At 35.1% G+C, this 25510-nt stretch overlaps 3 protein-coding genes across 9 annotated transcripts; 1 reads left to right on the top strand and 2 right to left on the bottom strand.

Annotated features, from left to right (window-relative positions):
- LOC128192550 (long-chain fatty acid transport protein 4-like) lies at positions 1–14905 on the bottom strand. Of its 2 annotated transcripts, XM_052865319.1 has the most exons (13): positions 14704–14905; positions 13453–13812; positions 13073–13358; positions 4744–5132; positions 4487–4639; positions 4088–4157; positions 2855–3056; positions 2309–2501; positions 1997–2140; positions 1598–1735; positions 1308–1472; positions 927–1073; positions 1–701 (listed from the first exon to the last, which is right to left on the bottom strand). In XM_052865319.1, exons 1-13 carry the CDS (start codon positions 14762–14764, stop codon positions 550–552), a joined length of 2460 nt encoding a protein of 819 aa, XP_052721279.1. In that variant the 5' UTR covers positions 14765–14905; the 3' UTR covers positions 1–549. The 2 variants fall into 2 exon arrangements, with proteins under 2 accessions (XP_052721279.1, XP_052721280.1); XM_052865320.1 differs by lacking the exons at positions 13073–13358; positions 13453–13812; positions 14704–14905 and adding an exon at positions 7248–7501.
- LOC128192553 (uncharacterized) lies at positions 7560–16316 on the top strand. Of its 6 annotated transcripts, none has more exons than XM_052865329.1 (7): positions 7560–7695; positions 8045–8173; positions 11046–11231; positions 12291–12471; positions 12733–12849; positions 15438–15574; positions 15793–16316. In XM_052865329.1, the coding sequence occupies exons 3-7, from the start codon at positions 11052–11054 to the stop codon at positions 16129–16131; spliced, it is 954 nt and encodes a 317-aa protein (XP_052721289.1). In that variant the 5' UTR covers positions 7560–7695; positions 8045–8173; positions 11046–11051; the 3' UTR covers positions 16132–16316. The 6 variants fall into 6 exon arrangements, with proteins under 6 accessions (XP_052721289.1, XP_052721291.1, XP_052721290.1 ...); XM_052865330.1 differs by lacking the exon at positions 7560–7695 and adding an exon at positions 9747–9785 and having other exon boundaries at positions 7737–8173; XM_052865331.1 differs by lacking the exon at positions 8045–8173 and having other exon boundaries at positions 7568–7695.
- LOC128192549 (uncharacterized protein DDB_G0283357-like) lies at positions 16305–24903 on the bottom strand. Its single transcript, XM_052865318.1, has 7 exons — positions 24598–24903; positions 18224–23923; positions 17862–18005; positions 17556–17672; positions 17108–17261; positions 16747–16899; positions 16305–16641 (listed from the first exon to the last, which is right to left on the bottom strand). Exons 1-7 carry the CDS (start codon positions 24637–24639, stop codon positions 16559–16561), a joined length of 6393 nt encoding a protein of 2130 aa, XP_052721278.1. The 5' UTR covers positions 24640–24903; the 3' UTR covers positions 16305–16558.
- Between the last annotated feature and the right edge of the window lie 607 nt (positions 24904–25510).

A 25510-nucleotide genomic window follows, 5' to 3' on the forward strand; every position in this document is an offset into this window, starting at 1 on the left:
TTCTGGCATTGAATAATTTATTTGATTTTTCATTTACAGATGTAACAATTAAAAGATCAATGAATTTTCAACAACAATCAATAAATCCAATGGTTTTGTCATACATGTAATTTGATTTCAGACATTAAATAGACAAGTTCATATAGGCTTTAGCCTGCTGCCAAATCAATTCATAGTCATGATTTAATACATGCAAACTTGAAATACATGGATGTACAATTCCATTTGGACACATTTAACCAGCTTTTGGAATAAAAACAAGGAATGGTCAGGTTAAAAAGAGGAGAACCTTTATGTATCACATTCCATTCCCTAGTCAGTACAACCCAAAACAATAAATATTCACGATTCTGATTTTCAGGAAATATTTGTCAGAATATCATCTTTCAAATTCACATTATTTTGATGTCTAATATAATGTTACATACTGTCACGTCCATAATTGACAGAAAATAAAGAACATGTACACAGTATCTGCCCTTTCTGAGTATCTTTTATTCATAAACATAACTTGTGCCAGTCTCTCAATAAATAAACCTTTCAACCAGTTTATAGTCGAATTTTTCCGCTGCATATATCATTATACACTTGTTCTGTGATTGGTTGGTATTTTCCAGAGATCAAACAATATAGAGGGTCTTTTACGATGCTGGGATCGAAGCCTTCTTTCCGCAAATCTACTTTTTTCAATTTAAAGGTGCCTGAAAAAAAAACCAAGAAAACAATGAAAAATATATATACTTCCGATACCAGTACTTTTATTTGCAGATAAAAAGAATAATAATTCAAAAAGTACACCTTGTTTTTTTCTTCATATGACACATTTTTTTATTTTTGAATTTGCAATACCTATTATCAATCTAAACGGTTAACAGTAAAATCTTGGAGATTCTAAATCATGAAATTTGGTCTGAAGAAAAGCATACCTGTTGTATCTACAGATTTTTTTATTCTAATGAAAAGAGGTTTCGCATAAGCAGGTAGTGACTTTTGTAGAGCCGAGTGGAGGTGGTCCAGATCTAAGGAGTTAGTTTCATCCACTATGGTTGCCATTCCAGCTCTTCCTTCAAGTCCTATTTCATCATTGAAAATAAATTAATTAAAAAATAATGTTTATGACTTTGACTAATGTTTGGACAGTACACTATTTTTCCCCAATGTCCTATCATATATGAATCTTTAATTTCAATCGTTGATTATTATTCAATATTAATAATAATAATTAAGTATAAAATAACCCCAAAATGAACTTTTCATCTACATAAAAAAAATACAGAGAGAAATAATAACAACTTTTTCTTGGTTACCTGGGATTTCTACTCCATACACCACAGCGTCATTTAGTTTGATGATGTTGCTTATAACAGCCTCCACCTCATTGGTCGAGACATTCTCTCCCTTCCAGCGGAACGTATCCCCCGTTCTGTCACGGAAATAAAAGTATCCAAATTCGTCCATCATCAGTATGTCACCTACAAGAGAATCAAAGTACAGATAGTACAAATAGATGCAAAGCATGTTTTAACCTTTTATTTCAAAAGTATTGCTAAATTTCAACAGCAAAGTCCACTTGGCACAGATTGTAATGAATTTTCACCTGTTAGAAAAGCTTGGTCTCCCTTTCTGAAAACATCAGAGCACACTTTCTTATCAGTTGCCTGTTTATTGACATAGCCGTCAAATTCTCGCAGGGCATCGCCTTTTACAATTTTACCCACCAGTTCTCCAGGCTCACCTTCCAGATTGAAAAAAAAATCAGCTTTGACAATTTTCAATATCTTTTAAAATATTGACAGTAATGTACATGGGTCAAAATATTAAAAGTAAAATTGTTTACGTAGCTTTCTGCATGTCCAGTTTAATAGTATTCATAAAGGTCCTGACTTAATGAAAATAAGTTCACATGTGATAAGCTCCATTCCTACACATACAAACATTTAATACAGGTCTGGAATATTTACATCCGTTTATAGACAAGTTAATTTACTAGCCTCACCTGGTTTGGCCCTGATACACACACCGTTCCGGTCTCTTATATGCTCTCCTGTTCTCTCATCAATTTTGATCAGTGTAATGGGGTATAAAGCGGGCGCAATCATTGTTGTGAAACCCACGGCTCCAACCCTGTTGTCAGGATTAACTAAAATAAAAAAAATATTGATTGTGAAATATTCTTTATAGCCCTTATTGCCACATATGAAATAAAAGATAACTGAATAATTGAAATATGCAATAATTCATTATGAACAGTTAATGAATGGATATGAATATGACATATTCCAACAATTTGGGACTTAGGGGGACTTACTAGTGTTACAGTTTCCCTCTGTGGCTCCGTAGAATTCTCCCATCTGTGCCACTCCGAATCTCTTCTGGAATTCCGCCCATATCTGAGGTTTCAGGCCGTTCCCAAACATGACCCTGACCTTATGCTGGGTCTCAGCTGGTTTGACGGGCTGGGCCAGGAGGTATCGACAGATTTCTCCGATGTACTGACCAGCCTACAAAATAACAGCCATTTGTAAAAAGTAATACATGTACCAAGAATTTCAAACACATCGGTTTGTTACCTTTCCAAAGATATATGAACGAAAATATTTGACATGGGTACATTCATAAAACTGGTGAAATTTGACATTAACAATCTATATGAGTTATAAAATGGCAATGTGCAATTTATCGGTAATAGTGTATGACATTCAGCTGTTACTGTAAAAACCTAAGACTAATAGTGGGACAACATAACGTCAATTAAATCTCCACAAGCTGATATGATCAAAGAAATAATGTCACCTTCTTAAAGGGGGAATACTGGTTAACGTTTTTCAAATAAGTAGCATGTACATGTACTTACAGTGCACTTGTACTCAATACAGTCATCCCAGAATCGACTGGCTGAAAACTTCTTCTTAATTACCAGGGTTGTCCCCGCTATGATCATCTGACCAACCCCAACCACTCCCCCAGCTGTGTGGTACAGGGGCAGACAATCATAGAGTACATCCTCTTCAGTGAGGTTCATGAACTGGTTCACGGCCACTGTCATGTAGTTGAACCTGTTACAGAATAAAACACATTGTAAATTTGGTTAAGAATTAATGACTATGACTGAAACACAGCTTTTAATAAAAGAGATCATATAAGGAGGGTGGCTTACTACATGTATATAGTTTTTTTAACTCTACAATCTCATCATTATTTATATAATATAAATAGTGTCTGTTTGGGAGGGTAACAGTTGAAATTGACACCCCGAGGAAACCATTGTCAACCTCCACTTTGCTATCCTCCCTAACTACGCGCATAATTTACGCGCATGTAACAATTCATTGTGTTACCCGTTTCTAAGTGTGTTGCTAATGCTGAGGGTAATAGAAAGGGTTATCAACTGCATCTAAACCAATCAGATTTCAATATTTAATATAAAAGTATAATGATTTATAATGGTTCTGACAAGGTTATGTAAATGGGTAGAACAGTTAGGGTTAACCATATCTGACACCAAGTGCCAGTGGAGCAAAGGCTTAAAATGGAAATGAACAGCCATATATGCTAAGTAAACAGGATTTATTATTGTGCAATACTAAAAAAAAGTTTATGAAATTGATGCACTCTCTCTCTCTCTCTCTCTCTCTCTCTCTCTCTCTCTCATATCTTCAAATTACGTCAAATACATGCATAATCTATAAAAAGTTTTGTGGAAAAGGAGGTTTAAAATTTTTAACATTTATTTCCTTGTGTGATTTCATCTTTTTATACAAAAGTAGAACTCTGTACCTTTCAGGCATTTACATGCAATTTGAAGCAAGATACATGTACTACATAACAGGAAACATAGGCTCTTAGTTAGTCTGAGTGTTGTACAGAGATAGAAAGGGGGAAAATCAATACAACTATACCACTGTAAGAAATACACAGTGATAAAATCTTAAGTTTTTAAAATTTAATTGAAAGGGTATCAAAAATATGATTTAGGGAACTTTTGTCTTTAAAATGTAAATTAAGATACACATGTGCATAAATTGGACTTGAATTTTTATTAAAATTAAAATGTTTGCAAAATCGTTTTAATATATTTTTGACTGACCTAGAATGGCTTATAATAGCTGCCTTTGGAAGACCTGTTGTTCCAGATGTAAATACATAAAAAAGCTTATCTGAAAAAAAAAAAATTTAAAATCAAATGACAATTTGGATATTGAGAAATAGATTATCTGCAGAATCTATTCAGATGTATTTTTAGTGTACCTGGTATTAAATATTTTTTACATTGTTTATATTCCCTGAAACATAAGGGCAAACATCAGGTAAATTTCACCATCATTAAAAAATATAATGGTATTTTTTAATTTAATGCAATGTTTGTACCAAGTTATTGCACCCAGTATGTTGAAATTTCAACTATAGATCCAGATCTAGAGTTATCCCCCCTTTTTATTAACATATAATCCAATTTGTAAAATAGCTTTTTATAGCATTTCCTTACCTGTAAACTTTACCCTGACTTTTCTAGGAGGGAAGTCTGGACTCTTTTGTAGAATTGGATCCATATAAATAGGTGAAATTCCTGAACTAGCCATACTTCCAATACAATAAAGCTTTAAATCTCTGGACAAACTTGGCATTATTTCTTCCAAAGCTTAAAAAAAATTTAAAACAAGTAGTCAAGAAAATTCATAGTTCATGAACTACTTTATTCAACCTTTTACTGTTCTTGTCAACATTTGGTCGTATTATATTTACCAAGTGACATATCTCCTGCGAACACAATGCCTTTGGACTCGGCCGCTTTGACAGAGTGAGCTAGTGGCTGATTCCTGAGGTTATAGTTGATTAGAGCCGCTACAGCTCCTATTTTGGACAGACCCAGCCAGAAACATACGTATTCAGGTCGATTCTCCATCAGCAATGCCACCACATCTCCCTTTTGGTAGCCTTCCTCTTGAAAATAGTTGGCGACACGATTCACATAAATCTCCACATCTCTGTATGTCCATTTTTGCTTCTCGAACAATATGCAGTCTTTATTTGGGTACTTGGCAGCTGTCTTTGAGAACAAATCAGCTATTGTGGTTTCATTGGCAATGTATTTCTTTGTTTGAAGTTTGAGTTTTATCAAAACTTGCAGAGCCCTGTAAAAGGAGAACAAAATTTACTATTAAGGAATAATTGGAACATATCATAGGCACTTAACAAAACAAAACAAAGAATTAATGATTTTAAAAAAGATAAACCAACCAAATGTGTTGCCAACCTTAATTGTAACCTTTTAACTCTGTTGGGTATTTATGGTGATAGTCAGTAAGCATATATCCTGGTGTCATGGGTTTCCGATAGTCTAACACTAAACTCTGGCTCTAATGACTGAATCTTTATTCAAAAATGTTGAAACCATATAATTTTTAGCCGGGCTCTGCTGAAAGCAGAGTCCTGGCTATAGGCAGGCAAATCGCCAATGTTACTATATATAGCACAAATAAACAAAAAACCAAACAGCATCAAGGTAAAGCTTCCGCTATACCAAATAGTTACACAAAGAGCCACGTTTTGTCAAAAGAGTTGGCATTTTGTTTCTTTTTTTTAATTTCGAATGAATTGTCCATCTTTTTTAGTTTTCTTATTAATAACGTGTTTTTAAAACATTACTATGCATTTTGGACACATACAATGCGCATGAATTTCCATGAACTACTTTGCTGCATGATGAAGAAATGGGGATTAAATATATAATGCTTGTTGCAAAATTCAAGGCAGCAACTGTTGAACTTTTTAACTTCTACTAGACAGACTTATTTTTTGTTTATAGCCGCTTACAAAATTTGGTCGCTCTCTGATGCTTTGCCAACATTAAAAGCATGAGAGAGAGAGAGAGAGAGAGAGAGAGAGAGAGAGAGAGAGAGAGAGAGAGAGAGAGAGAGATTTTCAGTCTTTACTACACAATATGCATAAAGACACACCAAAAAGAGCCCGGCTTTCAGTACTTCAGTACTTTGATTAACCTTTGACATAGCATTGAAAAAAGCTGATACTAAAGCAAAGCAAAGTAACTGTTGTCATCAAAAGCAGTTTTTATGTACAAATACTGGTAAACTTGATGCAGCATTTGACCAATGAAAGTGAACATGTTATGTCTCTGATATTATGATTCATTGAAAATTATTAAAACTGACACATTTTCCAATAGTTTCTTAAAGAGGAAATTATTTAATTATATTCTTAATTTTATGTGATATCACACAATAAAGTTATGATGCGAATTTCATTGTGGGCAACGGCTGCAGTAATGGATTTCAAAAACCATAAATATTTTGCCCTGTTTTAGGCCACACCAATATAATTTCTTGTTCGTCGGACATCCAATGAAAAAAGGAAGGAGCGGACGCACGATTAAATAATAAAATTATTTTTGTTTGTATTATATGCAAAATTTTGCGGCGGTATGTAAAAAAAATTGTGCAGACGATTTTATTTTTCTACCTGTATCTGATTTATATATTAAAACTATTAAAAATACGAAAAAATAAAGCGGAAATAGAATTATAGCAAAAGTGCAGAATTTCCTGGATGCACGCAGGGTTTGACAAACAAGAAATTATATTGGTGTAGCCTTAAAGTGATTTTTAAATATCACAAAAAACTGAAATGTAACAATTATTATCCTTGACACAAGAATACCTAAAAATTTATAAATAGTTACCTATAATTAGACTTATAAAGGGTAATTTAAAGATGTCATACAAAAGTGCATTTTCCATAAAAGTGAGCAGAAGACACAAATATTTTTACCATATTTTTCAAGCAGCATAATATAACTTGTGTGGTATTGATGTTAAGAGACAAAAGGAGATTCTATAAGTCCAGTGTTGTAAGTAATTTAAAAATCACAACATATTGGGGGTATTTAAACACACGCGACGGAAATCGACTATCAGAAACATATATAAACATATGATGGCATGATACTCATTTTTTTGTATGGCTAACATTTGTTCACTTAATTAAAACCTAATATCTGTCTTTGCATAATAAAATTCTAGTATACTGCAAATCAGCAAATATAATAATATCATATAAATGTATCATCTTCAACAGCAGAGGATTTTTATTCAGTAATTAAATTGCTATCATCCTAAAAACATAGTTGAAATTTGCTGTAATTTAACTCCTAGGGATCAATCTGCCTGCAAAATTCATGTACTACTACATAAATCAAGTTATAGTTAAGCTTTCAGTTTAATAACACTTACTTCAAGTCTCTAGGGAGGGTGTTTATAACGACCCAGGTAAATCGCCATCCCCCCGTTGCAAGGTACACCCCGAATACGACAAGGGTGGTCACGGTGCACGACAGACCCAGGTAGTACGACAGAAAACACCCAAGGGCGAAAAACGCACCACACTTCAGCACTGTCATGCTTTCTTTTGCAAAGTCCAAAGTCCGCCTGATCTGGCGAGCAACAACAAACATGCCGGTCTTTGTACCGGACATGTGGCCTCTTGTTTATTGAGGGTTGGATAACCTCGGATTATTGGAGTTAACCCTGGATAAATCGTTTTAGCTTTTGCATCGGTGCCTAATTTAGTTATAAACGATTATATGCTTTCCTAATTAACATAAATGTGAGGTGGTCGTCAAGATCATGGAAGGAAACTCGCACCGTGCTTATTTCACCGGATGTTTACATTTTGCTCTTGGTATGACTTTTTACCCCAAAGAATACATTTTTTTACCTGTTTCAATTTTATTTTTGAAGAAAAAAAGGCGCAAACAATAAACGACAATGAAATCGTACCTTTGTTGTCAATTTTTTTAATATCACAGGCAGTTATGTAGTTATATATAGGGGGGGGGCCTATTTGTGAAATCTAATTTTTTTTTTACCACACTGAAAATAATTTATGGACAAGCGCGGATTCATGATGAACCATATATGACTGTTGTTGATTATTTTCTCTGTCAATATTACGTACAGTTTAGTTTAGATACATTTATCATTGTATGTTGATTGTTTTTATCCTAACTATAAGCTTATCGGTTGTAAAGGTACTTTATCGTTAACGTCATGATGGAATATATATCATTCTGGGGGTTTTCTCTCGATGAATCACCCTCGGATCGAAGTACATTATTCACATCGCCGGTCGGAATTCATTCCATGCAGCAGTTTTTCAAGTAAGAATTCTATTAAGCAAATTCAAAAAAGTAGCTTACAAAATGATTCAAATTAAACCATGCAGTACGTTAATATTAAATTAATTTGTTTAATAATACCAAAAACTTAAAGTCTCAAAGTACATGTAAAACTATGTTTTGCCCCCCCCCCCCCCTTTTAAAATTGTATCTTCCTTTAAAATCTGTATTTTCTACTTTAAATGAAACAAATTACCACGTTACCTCTGGAATCGATGTACGTATATTATATTCGTACATTTTTTATTCGTTTTTAGCTCACTATATTCCAGTCTAACTACTATACATCCAAAAAGAAATTGACAGTTCACATAGTATATAATTATTTGGCCCTTTGGTTTTTAGCTCACCTGAGCTGAAAGCTCAAGTGAGCTATTCTGATCACATTTTGTCTGTCGTCCGTCTGTCCGTTAACTTTTCACATTTTCAACATCTTCTCAAGAACTACTGGGCCAATTTCAACCAAACTTGGCACAAATCATCCTTAGGCAAAGGGGATTCAAAGTTGTGAGTATAAAGGGTCACACCCGTTTTCAAGGGGAGATAATTAGAAATTAATGAAAAATTTTGAGAAATTTTCAAAAACCTCCTTAAGAACAAGAAAGTCAGGAAAGCTGAAACTTGTGTGGAAGCATCTTCAGGTAGTGTAGATTCAAAGTTGTGAAAATCATGACCCCTGGATGTAGGGTGGGGCCACAATGGGGGGGGGGGGTCGAAGTTTTACATAGAAATATATAGAGTAAATCTTTAAAAATCTTCTTCTCAGAAACTAATCAGCCAGGAAAGCTGAAACTTGTGTGGAAGCATTCTCAGGTAGTATAGATTCAAAGTTGTGAAAATCGTGATCCCCGGGGGTAGGGTGGGGCACAATGGAGGGTCGAAGTTTTATATAGGAATATATAGAGTAAATCTTTAAAAATCTTCTTCTCAGAAACTAATCAGCCAGATGATTCTTTATAATTGTTAAGACTTTGGCTCCAGGACATTTCTTCGGCCTCACAAGAAGGTTCAGAGTTTGATGTAGCTTTATATCCCATATATAAACAATTGTTAAGGATCTTTTTGAGAACTGCTATACTCAACATGTGATATGACTATAAAATCATCCTGTTAGAAAAGGGACTAATGATTTTAAACATAAGAATATCCGGGGGGGGATGGATTTTATTTATACAGGATCTACATGTATTATTGTACATTGTCCAGATAGTTTGCATTATGCCTCCATTAAGCTGACTTTATCATACCAATTATTCCTCAGGTGAGCGATGTGGCCCATGGGCCTCTTGTTTATTCGTTTCTTTTTCACTTTCTTTTAAATTCTATATATTCATTCGACTTGAGTTCATGCAGATTCTTTAGGATTCGTTTTGTTTCCATGTTATATATTATCCCCCGCTTTTACTCTTAATTGAGAACATAAATTTAGCTCCATCCGTTTGTTCGTCTGTATGTCATTCTGTTTGTGCATTTCCGGTTATCATAAATTATAAATTTTACAGCAAACATTTTGATAAAAAAAAATCCTAAACCCTACTTATTTTTTATTTCCAAGTGATTGATAAAGCACTACAACCCCCTACCGGAGATACAGGTATATAAACGTTATCAATAAGTAAAACTCATTGAATAAGTCCATTAGGTTTTGTTTCAATATGAATTTGTTTCGCACTTATTAGGTACTTTAAATATGGCGTGTAAAATATTCATCGTTAAACTTTTTGCATGGTTATATCCATTCAATACCCTTGCTATTCTTATTCTTAAACATACACGATTTTTTACGCACCTGGCGTTTATTTGTGCGTCCGCTTGTTTCATGTTGATGTATGTTCGTTTTACATTTATGTCTGTTGGTTTTACTTTTTTGTTTGATTTGTATTTAGATATCTTTGAATGATTTTATGCACATTTATTTTGCAGAGAAGACTGTTGGTTTTGCACTCATGGTCATTGATAATATTATTTTAGATTGCTGAATTTAGTTTATCGTTGATTTTGTAAAAATGTATTTTTTGCCCTTTCCGCTGCCCATATATAACCCTTATATTTATATATGTTTACCTCTGACCAATTTATATGAATATTTTATATGTTATTTTTGTCCTCATGTACAATATGTTTGAAATGTTTTTGAGCGAATAAATGAACCTTCAAACTACTGGAACTTCGATTTAATGAACATTCGGGCCACTGGGCAGACCTCATTTATTGGGACGATCTAATTTTAGTCCAATGTCGAGAAAATCAAATGTCATAAGCTATTGACCTCCTATGTCACTAGAAGGTGAATATAATGTTCTGGGTTTTTTACCAGATAGTTGGATTCAGACGCCTATGTGACCCCATTAACAGAGCTAGGGATTAATCAATCATATAATAAAATAAATTATAAGGTAAGTTCAGATATTCTTGGACATTATGTTCAAGGTAGTTCATCTGCGTGAGAACATATGCGCATGCCCAAAGAATCAAGGGTAGGTGTGTTTCTTTTAACACACATTAATTTTGATTATTTACGATAGATCTTTATAGATACAAATATAAACCTAAACATATTTGTCTGAATAATATATATTTAATACAGTTTTGAGTTTGAGTAATTCATGCCAACATCCGTGACCTAAAATTGGTTATCAGATTTTTTCTAAAACATCTGTTAAAGTGTAACGAGGTCGTAAAGGAAAGCGACGCCGGGTCATAAGTGTTAAACGTTCTGCATAACATAACATAAGATATTTCACAAAACTCCGGTACGTTTACGGGTTAAAGCCCAAATTTGTTCAGTGAATTGACCACAGAAAGGAACAGAATTATATACTCTTGTGAATCTCTTGACTTCTTTGACATTTAGAATAGAATGTCCAAGTCCATCTTAATTGACTGCGATGCTGGAATTGACGATGCCCAGGCGCTGTTTTTGGCCCTCTGCTCACCGGAAGTCAATGTGATAGCGATCACCGTCGTCCAAGGAAATGTCCTCCCTAAACAAGTGTCAGTCAACGTACTGCGCATACTCCGTGTGGCAGACCGGTTAGATGTAAGTAGAATCCAATAGTTTTTAAAGTTTGTGGATATCATTAACACTGTATAATTGATGGACTTACTATTGCACTGCAATATGTGAACATACTATTACCCTTTAATATATGTTGACATACTATCACATCGTAATATGTGGAAATACTACAACTCATACTATCACACTTTCACTTAAAGCAATATGAGCTGCAATTTTCGTGTTGAATTTTTTTTTAAGAAAATGTTATTTTCTACTAAAATGAGAAAAATATCATGGTTTTTAAATTTCTGTTAGCTCTGATTCAAAAGGGAAAGCCATTAAGGAGCCTTAATTGGAGCAAAATTGAATAATTGTCGTCCTGTACAAAAATTGATCTGCTATATATTCCTTATAACTGAAATATTTCTCCTGACAAATATTAATGATTTGTTCTAATCTTTTTTATCATAAAAGTTTAAGTTACAGGCAGACTTATTATACTAGCAGGTTTTTGGAGCAAAATAAAATTCTAAAAAATACAGCTCATATTGCTTTAAGCATGTAGACATACTATCCTACTCTACCATCTGGACATACTATCACATTCAAGCATGTGGATCTACTGGTACACTCTTACATGCTATCATATTCAAACATACTGACAATTTGTAAGGACCTGTTTAAAAAAAAATAATTTCTCGTTTCTAATTCATTTGACTTTTTTTTTTAAATATTTAGAAAAAAGTTATTTAAAAATTGTTTATTGATGCCTTACTGTTAAATTTAGGACTTTATTTCTCGGGAACTTTGTTTGATCGATATATTTTTAAGTTTTTATAATCGAACACCCAGCAAAAAGACATAATGTACACTTCTTTCATGTGTTAGGATCTTCTTTTTATTCTTTAATTTTATTTTCAAATCTTAAGTAAACAAATATACTAAGGTTTATAAATTCACTTTGATTTAGTAAGATAAACCTGATCTAATTCACGTCTTCCGCACCGCTCATCACGTTCGTGACGAGCGATGCGGATCACAACCCTTTGGCTAGCGAAGATGCGATATCTTACGAATATATTTATTCTGAAAACAAAGATTCCTATCTATGTCGGAAGCGATAAAAGTTTACTGGACATCGACCGACCCCACGACGACAACCCCTACCACGGCCGGGACGGACTGGGGGATTCGCCGGATCTGGAACCAGTCGACGAATCTCTCATCAAAGCAGAAACGGCATCGAACGCAATAGTCCGTCTTTGTCGAGAACATCAAGGTTTTTTGTGAACATATTAATCAATAATGTTCATCAAAACAATCCTTTAATTAGATTTTCAACGACGAAAAACAGGAACTAAACAACAAATTGTAATAACTCATTTTCTCTTGTAAGAAGACACAGGGGTTTTATAAACCCGGTTATTTCAGAAAAAGGTCTCATTTTTGTAATTATATTGTTTCGATATCCAACAATGTAACATTTAACATCCATCCTCTGTAGGTAGATCTGATTGAAATTGTGTTGCTTTCTCGTTAGGTAGTTTGACGCTGGTGTGTTTGGGACCGTTAACCAATGTAGCCACAGCACTAAGACAGGACCCCTCCCTCGGAAAGAATCTACAACACTGTGTTATAATGGGCGGTAATTACTACGGTAAGACAACACAAATTATGTGAGATGAGATGATTTTAATGACCATAAAGAATAGCTGTATAAAATAATCTCCTTATATAAATAAAAGCTGCAACTCTTGAAGGAAGGTTAACAAAAATACATGTACCACACTCACATAACAATATTTTCTGATGAATGGCATTTCTACGTATTAAACGTAGCTTGCTCAGATTCTGTAGATGGCACTGAAAACTGAACATACTTCCCGTGTTTTATTCGAACACTCTCTTCAACTGGTACACCATTGCTCTGTTCACCATTCACAGGTGTAGGCATGTCTTTCAGTACAATTGCATTGTCTGTAAAAGTTTTACATTTCTCTACTTCTGTTTGATGTAAATGTTTGTATTTTCCATAAACTACCGTATTGGGCTCTCGTCCATCTACGTCGTCAAGACGACGTTTTGCACTATATACTATAAGAGCAAGGAAAATGGTAAATATGACTCCTGATATCACTATGGCAACCAACAACTTCAGATGGATTCCTGAAAATGAAATAATGAGACAATTAAATGACTTTATATTAATAGAAATGAAATCTAATTTTAATTTCAATATGGCTAAAGCAGCCAAACTGACCTTTGCCTCTTTCAGTGTTCGAGTGTTTTAACTGACAAACTACTGTAGACAAAGCATCACAGTCGAAGGTTATCAAAGTGGAATTCGGGGAAAAGCTCGGACATCTTTGGCCATTTGTTAAATTTTTGTGCTTCAGGGAAGGGTGTAATCCGTAGGTAATATTGTCCATTTCCTGTGAGTTTTCTAGCCACGTGGGAGAGGTGATATCGAGGTCACTTAGTACTTGCCGGTTTTTGTAGGACAGGAGTACTCCCCCTGTTTCCAAACAAAGCACGGACGCGTTACCAAAAAGCCTTGGACTGTCCATGATTTTGAAACAGTCGTTGTTGATGAGACGCCATGAATCATCAGAGCAAGAATCTAGAAACGATAAAATACACATGTACAATGTATATGGATGATCAAGTCGAGAGGACACTGTAGCCTGTATCTCCCTCCAATGAAATATGACAATGAAATATAGTTATTAGTGAATCAAATCACACGAATTTTACTTCCGGAACAAATATAAAGATTCTAACACTTGATAACGAAATTTTGTACATGACAATAAATGTTTATAATAAAAAATCTAAATAGCTGTAAAGGAAAATGGTATAAGGACTTATCCCTTCATCCTTACAATGCCATGGCCCTGAGTCCACTCGGCCACGAGAGGACCTGGGATCTCGTACATTGTGAGGATGAGGGCATCGTCTAAAGCCACGGTCAGGAGTCAGCATGGCTCTTTCGGAGAGGTAATTTGCATTTAGTGCATGGGTCTCTGTACGTGGAAACGTATTCTAAATAACGGTATTGTTCCATTCGCATTGGTTCAAAATGAAAGTACACTACATGTACATGTGTAGGCAGATGTTAGATTCCATAATGTATAAAGAATCCTCATTACTTTTTTATGATGTTTATTATTTTTTAGTGTTAATATAAATATACTTTTTGACTATAAATTACAGGCTTGTCTTTTTCTAATTAACGATTTTCAATTATCGGTAGGCCTATATCAATGAATGAGTAGTTGATTTAAAATAAATTTTGATAATTGATAGACACATATACATATATTTAAGTATTATTTATATGTGTTAAATCATAATTCACTCCTGCTTCATAATTGCATACCGGTATGTCTCTCCTAACATACCAGGGTTTATGTTTGATGAAACAAAAGTACACTGTTGAAATCATCTATTAATTATTCAGTCAATCAATATAAACAAAGCGTTATAAATATAAAGATATCAACATATATACCTGTTAGTTGAGAAATAAATAGAAAAAGTGTCCACGGCTTCAACAGTTCGAGCCACGCCATAATCAACCGAAACAGTAACTGTGGCCTGGGAAATCCCTTATCATGAATAACGCAACAAACATCCAATGTTTGTCTATTTCCGGGTATAGAATTACAAGTACAGAACAGTGTGGGTGATAAAATTCCACTTAAAGCCGAACTTGTTTTTTTAACAGTGCATGCTCAAAACTTCGAGTAGAATTTGTAATATTCGATTCGACATGTTTTTTTCATTCGCAGAACTATATGTATACTTGAGTTTTTCATAAGCTTTGCCTTATACTGGTATATACCATTTATAGTGATATAGAGCAAGTGATACTGATGCTTGCTGTTGAACTTTGTGATTGTGCGTGTGTGGAGGGATGGTGATGGGGATGTTTATTAAAATATTCAGCCTACATTGGCGTCGGAAGCAAATTGAAAGTGTGTGTGTGTAGGGGGGGGGGGGGGGGTAGGGCTAGACTTATCAGAAATCTTGACAAGCAAAAAAAAAAGAAATAAGAAAAAAAAAAAAAAATAAGGTTTTTGGTCATGGTTATGTATGACTTTGCAAAAATGCCCCCCCCCCGATCCCGACGCCTATGGACTACTTATGTATATGAATACGTTTTATATACTCACTTGAGCCAGAAAGTTACTACTACGAGTATTTACTAGTATCTAAGATGTTCTCAAATAATCTGAATTCCAGGGAAAGGAAATATGACTGTGTGTAGTGAGTTCAATTTCTTCTCCGATCCCGAGGCCGCAAAAATAGTTCTGACACAACTAGAGGGTCCTATAACAGTGATTGGGATGGACCCCTGTTACGAAAACGCCCTCACCTGGGTAATTAATGCAGTCACTTGATTTAAGTACTGTAGACAATGCAATAATCATTCCCAAGTTAATTATTTTGACAATCAGTTGTTTTTCTTTAATTATTTTGTCCCCGATCATTTTTTAAAATACATGTACAAAAAGTAAATAAAAGAACAGAAAAATGAAATTGCGTAAAGTATGAAATAAAATTTCTTTCCCATAATTGCTCTTTTTTTTTATCTCAGAAAGAATATGACAAGCTTCGAGAGACAAAATCAAAGGTTAACGATTTCTTGAGACGCATAGAAGAAAAACTTTTCCAAAAATTAAGGACAGACATGGACTGGGAGAAGTATGTCCCTTGTGACGAATTTGCCATGGCTGTCGTCATAAACGAATCAGCAGTTGTCACAGAGTTCAAAGAAGTTTACGCAACAGTTGAGGTCAAAGGTGAATATACTTACGGGATGATGGTCGTCGACTGGGGAAGGATGTTAAAGAGACCCAATAATGTGAGATTGGTGACGAAATTTGACAACGAGGAGTTTTTGAAAATGTTGTATAGACCTGTTAACTGGAAGTAACCATCAAACAGCTTCACAGACCTCTTAATCGGAAGTTGAGAGTCTTTTGCTCCAGATGCCTTAAATTTACATGTTATATATGAAGAAATGTGTTCTTTAATCTTGTTCTCTCTAAGTAGATTTCTGTACATTGTGTAAAAAAATAAACCTCACAAAACAAATGCACTAACATCACATAATGACAACCTTTTTTATTAATATTCCTATACAACACAACACATTCACAGAACATTAAAGTCATGTTGTAGATTTATATACACAAAGTAGTAAAAGATTCTCACAAGTTCGCTCGGACTTTGGCACACACGTAACATTACTACGTTGCCTTACACGGCAACCCGCTCCTTGAAGACATAAGGGACTTTTTTTCTGGAACATCGGATGTTATGAGACAGCCGTTGTGGACACCATTAAGAGCAACAACTTTTCATCCAGCATAATAACCATACTGAGGATGAATCACACAAAAGTTCCCAATTGACATCTTCCGACATTTTATCCCATTAGGTCCTTGAAAAAAAAAGACGTAAGAAATAAAAAAAAAATGTGTGAGTAATATAAATACATTTATTATATGGATTCCATATTTAGTAAAAAAACTTCATTAGGACTTACGTTTAGGACAACAAACGTCATATTCGACGTTGCATTTAAAATTTCCTTGACAAGATCCATTATAACATTTAACCAAAGTCTTTTTCATGCTGTGTTGGGGAGGCCCATATGCGCATGCTGTGGGTGGAATAACTGTTCTTCCGGCCATAAACTCTGTAGAAAAAGTTTGTTGATTTGCGATCGTAAAAATCTATTTATTGTTGATAGTAAATGTCTTCGTAAAATGATTTTTTAAGTTAAGCGCTTTTCACTTACAATTATTTACACAAGCTGTTCACAACAACCGATGACAATAGACATATCTGAATTGTTAAACTTGCAATGTGTTGTCTTCATTTTGATTTCTGACTGAAGCACTTACGCCTGTGGCGGGATCTTGTCACCAGGAATATGTTGGCTCTGTGTCCACAGGAGTCGGCCACGAACTGACCCACTTCATTGACCGCCTGATTGTAGTCGATTGGTCTCACATTATTGTACAAAATGTCTTTGTCGTTTGCTTCGATAAACGGAATCTTCATAGAGATGAAATCAAAATACAATTATAAGAATGCTTACTTACTATCTCGTGCTATATTCTTAAAAATCATGAGTTATCATTAGATGGATGTAAAAAATTGTTTTGTTAAGATCATACATCAAATAGACAAGCATGATACATCACAGTGCATTGTCTTTTTCACGATACAGGCAATAAACAAAATGGCTTACTTCTGAGAAATGTGTCTTGTTTAAAGATAAAGGAAAAATAATCGGATACATGAAAGAATCTTGTCTATTTTACAATTAAGATAGACAAAATGACTTACATCTGAGAACCTTGTCTTGTTCACGATAATTTCATAAGATTTCATGATGTCATTTTGTAGCTTTCCAACATAGCACGTGTCTTGGTTATTTCCTTGTGACACCAAGCCTAAGGTGTTCTGCAACGATTTGTATTTTTAGGAAAAATATTAACCATAGTTTCTAAAGAATGATTTGTATTTATACGTATATTTAAAAAATAAGTTGTATTAATAAAAAACATCATTATGGTTTATATGTAAATATGGAAAGATACTCTAAAAAGCACCATAATGGCGATTCAAAAAGATTACAATGATCTAGTTTACCCATGTGTGATCCATGGTCAAATAGTCTGAAATGTGGTCCACTTTGTCTGCATTGTATCTCGTGATGGTGTGCACATGTTTCCCAGCTAGCTGGTGCTCTTCCTCTGTTGTTGACCCGTCCGGGTAATAAACACCAAAGGTCAACTTTATGAAAACAGGTAAGATTGTACTTTGTCATTTTGCATAAAACAGATTTACTAAGAATTCGTAATACGTTAGTTATAGATATGTTTAAAAGGAGAAACATAAAATATTAATAATATTTCTTTGACATCAAGAAATTATCATGGAACAACCGTGCGATCACACATAAATAAATCATGATATTATCATTTGAAATAAAGTATCAGGGTACAACTTACGTAAGCCGGTGCAGGGATTCTCAATTGCCGTTGGCGTCTTTTATTTTGATTAACCGTGAAGATTTTCATGTTTCTGTTGTTGTTGCCGTTCTTTTGTGGCTGTTGATACTGAGGTCTTTGCTGTAGCGGAAATCGTTGCTGCTGTAAAGGTTGTCTTGGCTGTATTTGGTTGTTAGGAGAGTTTTGTTGTTGATTTTGATTGCCAAACGCGTTTGGTTGCTGGCCGAATGGTCCGTTAGGTAGTTGATTTCGATATGGTCCGGTTGGTTGCTTAAACGAATTCTGTCCGTTCGGCTGTTGATTTGGATATCGAGCATTTGTTTGTTGATTTTGGTATGGTCCAAATAATTGTTGATTTGCGTTTTGTCCGTTTCCTGGTTGATTTGGGTAAGCTCCGTTTGTTTGTTGTTTCTGGTATGGGCCGTTGGCATATTGATTTGGGTATGATCCGTTGGCTTGTTGATTTGGTAATATTCCGTTGGCCTGTTGATTAAAGTTTTGTCCGTTTGCTTGTTGATATAGGTTTGGTCTGTTTGCTTGTTGATTTAAGTTTGGTCCGTTTGCTTGTTGATTTGAGTATGGTCCATTTGCTGGTTGATATAGGTTTGGTCTGTTTGCTTGTTGATTTAAGTTTGGTCCGTTTGCTTGTTGATTTGAGTATGGTCCATTTGCTGGTTGATTTGGATTTGGCCCGTTTGCTTTTTGATCAGAGTTTTGCCCTTTGGTTTGTTGAGTTGTGATTGATCTGTTTCCTTGTTGATTTGTGTTTTGTGAGTTTATTTGTTGATTTTGGTTTGGTTCATTTACTTGTTGGTTTGATGTTGGACCATTGGCTTGTTGGTTTTGGTTTGGTTTCATGGCTTGTTGATTTGGGTATGGCCCGTTTGCTGGTTGATTTGAGTTTGCTCCGTTTGCTTGTTGGTTTGATTTTGGCACATTTGCTTGTTGATTAGGGTATGGTCCGTTTGCTTGTTGATTTGAATATGGCCCGTTTACTGGTTGATTTGAGTTTGCTCCGTTTGTTTGTTGGTTTGGGTATGGCCCGTTTGCTTGTTGGTTATAGTTAGGCCCGTTTGCTCGTTGATTTGGGTATGGCCCGTTTGCTGGTTGATTAGAGTTTGCTCCGTTTGCTTGTTGGTTTGAGTTTGGCACATTTGCTTGTTGTTTTGGGTATGGTCCCTTTGCTTGTGGATTTGAGTATTGTCCGCTTGCTGGTTGGTTATAGTTAGGCTCTAATGCTTGTTGTTTTGAGTTTGATCCATTTGTGGGTTGGTTTGGATATGGTCCGTTTGCTTGCTGATTTTGGTATGGGCCGTTCGGTGGTTGATTTGAGTATGGTCCGTTTGCTGGTTGATTTGAATTAGGTCTATTTGGTTGTTGATCTAAATACTTCCCATTTGCACGTTGATCTGGGTATGGTCCGTTTGTTTGCTGACTCGAGTGTGGTCCGTTTGCTGGTTTTGAGTTTGGCCCATTTGCATGTTGATTTGGGTATGGTCCATTTGCATACTGATTTGAGTATGGATCGTTTGCTTGTTGATTTGAGTATTGTCTGTTTGCTGGTTGATTGGAGTTAGGTCCGTTTGCTTGTTGATTTGTGTTGGGTCCGTTTGCTCGCTGATTGGAGTAAGGTCCGTTTGCTTGTTGATTTGTGTTGGGTCCGTTTGCTCGCTGATTGGAGTAAGGTCCGTTTGCTTGTTGATTTGTGTTGGGTCCGTTTGCTCGCTGATTGGAGTAAGGTCCGTTTGCTTGTTGATTTGTGTTGGGTCCGTTTGCTCGCTGATTGGAGTTAGGTCCGTTTGCTTGTTGATTTGTGTTGGGTCCGTTTGCTCGCTGATTGGAGTAAGGTCCGTTTACTGGTTGATTTGAATATTGATCGTTTGCATTTTGATATTTGATTTGTCCGTTTACTTGTTGATTTTGCACGTTGAACGGTTGATTTGGTTTATATCCGTTTGCTTGTTGATTTGGATAAGACTGTCCTTGAGCTGAATTTTGTTGATTTTGATATTGATGGTTGTTTTTATTTTGATTAGTCCATTGCTGTTCTTTGTTTTGTACATTAAGTTGTAAATTCTGCTGTAGCTGTTGATTTTGTTGTTGATTTTGATTAATTATCTGTGTATTTTCACTTTGCTGCTGGGGATTAAATTGTTGTTGTTGATTTAAATTCGGGTTTTGGTCGTGTGCTAAATAGTTCACATTTTGCACTTGAACCCCCTGTTGGTTATTTTGTGGTATAATTAACTGCTGCTGGTTCTGATCTCTTGTGAAGTGTTGGTTTTGGGTTTGCTGTTGACCGGATGATATAAATTGACTTGCTTGGGGGTTGTTGATTTTGTTATTTTGCATACCATAGACTGGCTGTTGTTGCTGTTGGTCTGTTATTGGTGTTATCGGCATATTTTCACCGTTTTGATAAAAATGCGTTTGTTGTGGCTGTTTACTAACTTGTATTTGTGTGTTCTGTTGCTGTTGAAAATTTTGATTGAGTTGCGCCTGAAATGGCTCTGCAAATTGTTTTTGTTGGAAATTATTCCTTGGTTGTTGTTCAAAGCCATTGAAATTTGATTGATGGTGCTGTTGAGGTGGATACTGTTGTCTTTGGTTTAGTGGTGCAATGATAGGAGGTATTGTAGTTTGTATTATGTGAGAATTTTTATCCATTGAATAAAGGTCTTTTGAATATGCCATAACCCACTGGTCGGGGCTTTTTGTGGACAAAGTTCCTTGTTGTGTAAACAGGGTACTAGGTGTCGTCGGTGAAATAGGTGATATTGTAGAAGACCATGGCAAAATCTTTCCGATCCCTTGATTGCTATGTACGTTGTTTGTCATCTGGTTTCCTTGAAAAAAGGAATTACTTTTTAAAATTGGGTATTGTGATGTTTGTTCCTGGTGAAATAAATAATTGGGAGCAATGGTTATGTCTGTAAAAGAATTCTTTTTATTCATCTGTGGATTTTGTGGAGTTTTAGTATATATAACCGAGTTCTGTTTTTTATACGCTGGTGTTGTAGTAAACGCATTCCAACCGGCTAGGTTTTGTTTTCCTTTCAATGTATCTTGCGTAAATGTTGGTACATATGACAGCGACTCCTTTCCCTGTCTGTTTGGTGGTGCAAACATTGATGGCGAGGGCGAAGGATACAAATATGGAGAAATGGTGGTTGTGTATAAATTATTGCCCGATCCTCCAGGAAAATTAGGACCTTGGTTATTCTGAGAATGTTGATTCATTGTATTCCAAGAGTTAGACTTAGAATTTGTTTCAAAGTTCGAATAGACAACGCTGGGGCGACCTGACTTAGATAACTTCCCATTAATGGTATTTGAGCTATGTTGGTTGTTTTTAGTTGCGCCTTGTTGAGGGGAGTTATCCTTAAATTTAGAGTATACGACGCTTTGTTGTGGAGAAAATGGTGCAGATTGTGTTTTTGCTTTAAAATTCATGGATTCTTGGTTCGTCGACCATGGTCCAGGAGTGACATCTGTCATCGAAACCGAGGGTGCATTATGGTTACCGAATGATCTTGCATTGTTATTGATGTATTGTCCCGGGTAATTCTGAAATGGTTCCATTGGTGCATTGGATTTATCAAAAGTGTTAGACCCTTGAAAGCTGATTTTTAATCGCTCGTTGTTCTGTTGGTTTTGGAATTGCATTTGATTGTTTTTATTAGAAGACGCCCATTTATTTTGTTGCGACTGTTGCTTCCACATCGGAGGTGAACCACCTGATTGTGTTGGATTAGATTGCGGGTACGGTCCATCAATTTGAAAGGTGTCTTGAAAGTTAATGCTGTCGTAATAATAATGATTGGATGGGAAACCCGATGGGTTCCGTTGGTCATTTAAAGAGTTCGTAGGAGGTGCAACTTGTCCATTTTTAATGGGTTTGTTTTCCCACATCATTTGAATTTCAGGAACAGGTCTTTTCCATGAATTTGGAGTTTTGGTAGCAGAGTGTTTTTGTGTATTCGTGATTCTAGAATTTCGGGAAGGATTTAATTGGTTCTCTGGTGGCGTTAAGGAAAACTTTTTCTTGGTATTGCGGGTTAAGAAGGGATTTACAATTTTTTGTGGTAACTGGGGCACATTTTGATGAATAGTTCTTGGTGAACTAAAAGAAAATATTTTAGTTGACATTTCTTCTTGTCTAGTCTTTACGTGCCTCACATTCGTTTCTGGTAGTGGCGAGTGTAGATTGGAGAACGGATTTGAGTGAGAGTTTCGATTAAACTTCAAATGTTGACTTTGTGTCCCTTTTCCTGGATTTGTTGTCTTATATTTAGGCTTGTAAGCGTGTCCAGTTGTTTTAGGGTGTATATTGATATGCTTTCGTGGCTCTTTAGGCGATTGGTGGTGCTTTGTCGTCTTTGGATGATGGGCTTTCAATGATAAACCGTTTCTTATTTTAATCTTTCTTAAATCAGGCCGCACTCCTATATTTGACCTTCTGGTTTTTGCGTAGTTCTTTTCTATTTTCGTCTGCGGTTGCAGTACTGTGGCCTTAGCTTTATGGTTAAATATCTCTGATTTTGTTTTCTTTGATTTGTGGTTCGATATTTCGGACTTGGTTTTCTTTGATATGTGGTTAGGTGTTATGGATCTGGTTTTACCTGTCTCCTTTGTGATTTTCTTGGCGTCGATTTCTTGTCGCGTGGCTGGAAGTTTTTGTTGAATAACACGATTAGCGGTAGCATTTGTGTCAGTATTATGATGTTTACGGCCAACAGAAATAGGCTTGCTTTTTATGTGTCCTTCTTTCAATGCGTAATTGTCTGAGGTTTTTGTAATGTTGTTAATGATGGTCCTTTTAGAATTTTCAACTAAATGATCAGTTTTGTTCGTGCCATCCTTTCTCGAAACATTTTTTAAGCTGTTGTGGTTTGTATAAGTGGTCATTGGGTTTCTTGTAGTTGTGGCCTTTATTTTCAAGTTGCTGCTATTAACTTTGTTGACAGTCTCCGTACTGTTGATATTCACATTAATGGCATTCGTAACATGAATATCCTTGTTTTCTCCTTGAATATGAGTTTTAGATTTTTTTCTTAACTGTGTAAAATTGCCTTTCGATGTGTTGTTAACAACATTGATTTTATTGTCATTCTTTGCACTGCTAATATTAACAGCAAGGGCCTTTGTAACATTCCTGTTTTCGCTTGTGTTGATAATAACATTAATGGCATTCGTTTCATGAATTTCCTTGTTTTCTCCTTGGATATGCGTTTTAGTTTTGTTTGTGAAAGGTGTAGCATTCCTCTTCGAAGCGTTGTTTACGACATTGATTTTATTCTCATTTTTGGCGCTGCTAATATTAACAACAAGGGCCTTTGTAACATTTCTGTTTTCGCTTGGAGCATCTTTCCTATTTTTGCTACTCGCCTGTGTAATATTGTCAGGCACTTTATTCCTTCTCTTTCCTGAAGGTGATCCATTTGGAAGTTTTGCAGCTGTCCTTATGCTCAGGGTGTTGTTGCTGATAACTTGATTGCGGTTTTTGGTCTCTAATTTTGTTATATCCGTGGCATTCGTGTTCGAAGGTTGAACTCTTGATTCTATGACTTTTTGTAAGCGCTCACTAATCGCCGGAGGGATACCATTAGGATAATGTTGTAATATCCTTAATAATTGTTTATCCAATGTGTTTAGTGACCCATGACCACAAAATGAATCACCACTCAAATAAGCAACTGTCTAAAATATAATATAGATCTAGGTTAAAATACCGTATGTTTTATTGCATTTGAACACTATGACTGCTTTTAAAATAAATTAAATTTAAGGCAAACAAAAATCAAAATCAGGCTAGATGAATAAAAATCAGGATGAGAAAATAATGAGATAAACTCTCTTACGTTATTTCATATTAATTTGACCTAATTCAAAATCAAATTACAAACGCAATCGACATCTGTCGTATTCATTGTCAATATGGCTGAAAACATTTTGGATGGAATTGTATATACAGTGTTTTAATTTAATCAATTCACGCACGTGTATGTCAATTTGTGGAACATATTTCTGATCAGGAACATTTTTAAAATAAATGAATCGATTAAATATTTAATAGATATAAAATAGATAAAATAAATAAATATTATTTATTTAGAGAGAATTAATAACATTTAGTATACATCTTTTTTTTTAGTTTATTTAATCATTACTAATTTTAAGATACAATATGAAAATCACCAAAAAATAAAGATAATGAACATTAATAATAGGTAAAGTAAAATCAACGCCCTTAAAAAAGGAAATCAATTTGATTTTGAAACCGGAACAAAAAACACCCGAACATCCAGATCTAGTTTGTTCTTCATTCTCAATATTAAGACATGTTTAACAAGATCATTTATAAATGTACTTACTAATAATACACATGGAATAATTCCAAACATGCTGCTGTACATTTTTCTGGAGATTTTTCCCCGGCTCCTGTGTCGGCCTGTTTCCACATATTGGTCATGAACTGTTCATCATAAATGTGATAATTCGACACGCTTTGTTCCTGGTGAAAATGCATATTAGATTTGCACACACCTTGACACCGAGGATCTCCAAAGCGAAACTGACCAAAAGAGATCAATCACTGTGATGGGTTTATCAGGGAGTAGACAGGCGCCTGACAGTCCCCTAGTTTGCCTGAAGAAAAAAACGTGGCCTAGCTGAACTGGAACGTTGTCCGATATTGTATCATATACCTACAATAGGTACAAGTTGTGAATTTAAATATTCTGGCATTACACGTGCCGCATGTATGAATGTGTGAGTTGGTCTCCTATTTGAAACCAGCTTCAAAGGTTCTATTGATAACTGCGGCTGTCTGTTTATATATACACTTTGTACTGTCTATTTTAGCTTCCACCGCTAAACTTGCTGATCTATATTTTGTTTTCTGTTAACAACTATCAAACCTCAAATATAGAATGATGAAAGACAGCTTTGAAACGAATGGACAGCTATAAAATGTGTAAATATATAAAACTGATATAAAATGTATGTTACCATAGCCAAATTAGAATGTTAAGTTTTGAAATATACTACGTTGGGTCACACACAGTCGGTTTTAAAAGAGTACTTTTTTTGGTTTTAAACCGATATGAAAGCAGTGGACATTGCAGAAAAAATACAGAACTCGCGTGGTTGCATGGACTAAAAATGTTTATTTTCCTGCAATAATCGCTACCTTCATATAGCCAGTATAAAACACCAAAGAATTTTTTTTTTATGATTAATATTTACAGATATCTTACAATTTATCCGTATTATTGCCTGCCACCT

Source organism: Crassostrea angulata, chromosome 7 (assembly GCF_025612915.1).
Source record: "Crassostrea angulata isolate pt1a10 chromosome 7, ASM2561291v2, whole genome shotgun sequence".
NCBI classification, from domain to species: domain Eukaryota; kingdom Metazoa; phylum Mollusca; class Bivalvia; order Ostreida; family Ostreidae; genus Magallana; species Magallana angulata.

What these genes read in the sequence shown, in the direction of transcription:
- LOC128192553 (XM_052865327.1), top strand. Translation starts at nt 10,645, where the DNA reads ATGCGCATGCCCAAAGAATCAAGG. An exon ending in GCATGCCCAAAGAATCAAGG is followed by an intron (nt 10,669 to 11,045) that starts GTAGGTGTGTTT and finishes TTTGACATTTAG; the next exon opens with AATAGAATGTCCAAGTCCAT. An exon ending in AATGGGCGGTAATTACTACG is followed by an intron (nt 12,850 to 15,437) that starts GTAAGACAACAC and finishes TCTGAATTCCAG; the next exon opens with GGAAAGGAAATATGACTGTG.
- LOC128192550 (XM_052865319.1), bottom strand. Translation starts at nt 14,764, where the DNA reads ATGGCGTGGCTCGAACTGTTGAAGCCGTGGACACTTTTTCTATTTATT. An exon ending in CGCAGGAGATATGTCACTTG is followed by an intron (nt 4,640 to 4,743) that starts GTAAATATAATA and finishes ATTTTTTTTAAG; the next exon opens with CTTTGGAAGAAATAATGCCA. An exon ending in AGTCAGGGTAAAGTTTACAG is followed by an intron (nt 4,158 to 4,486) that starts GTAAGGAAATGC and finishes TTTTTTTTTCAG; the next exon opens with ATAAGCTTTTTTATGTATTT.
- LOC128192549 (XM_052865318.1), bottom strand. Translation starts at nt 24,639, where the DNA reads ATGTACAGCAGCATGTTTGGAATTATTCCATGTGTATTATTA. An exon ending in TTATTCCATGTGTATTATTA is followed by an intron (nt 23,924 to 24,597) that starts GTAAGTACATTT and finishes ATTATATTTTAG; the next exon opens with ACAGTTGCTTATTTGAGTGG. An exon ending in ACAAGACAAGGTTCTCAGAT is followed by an intron (nt 17,262 to 17,555) that starts GTAAGTCATTTT and finishes ATCTCTATGAAG; the next exon opens with ATTCCGTTTATCGAAGCAAA.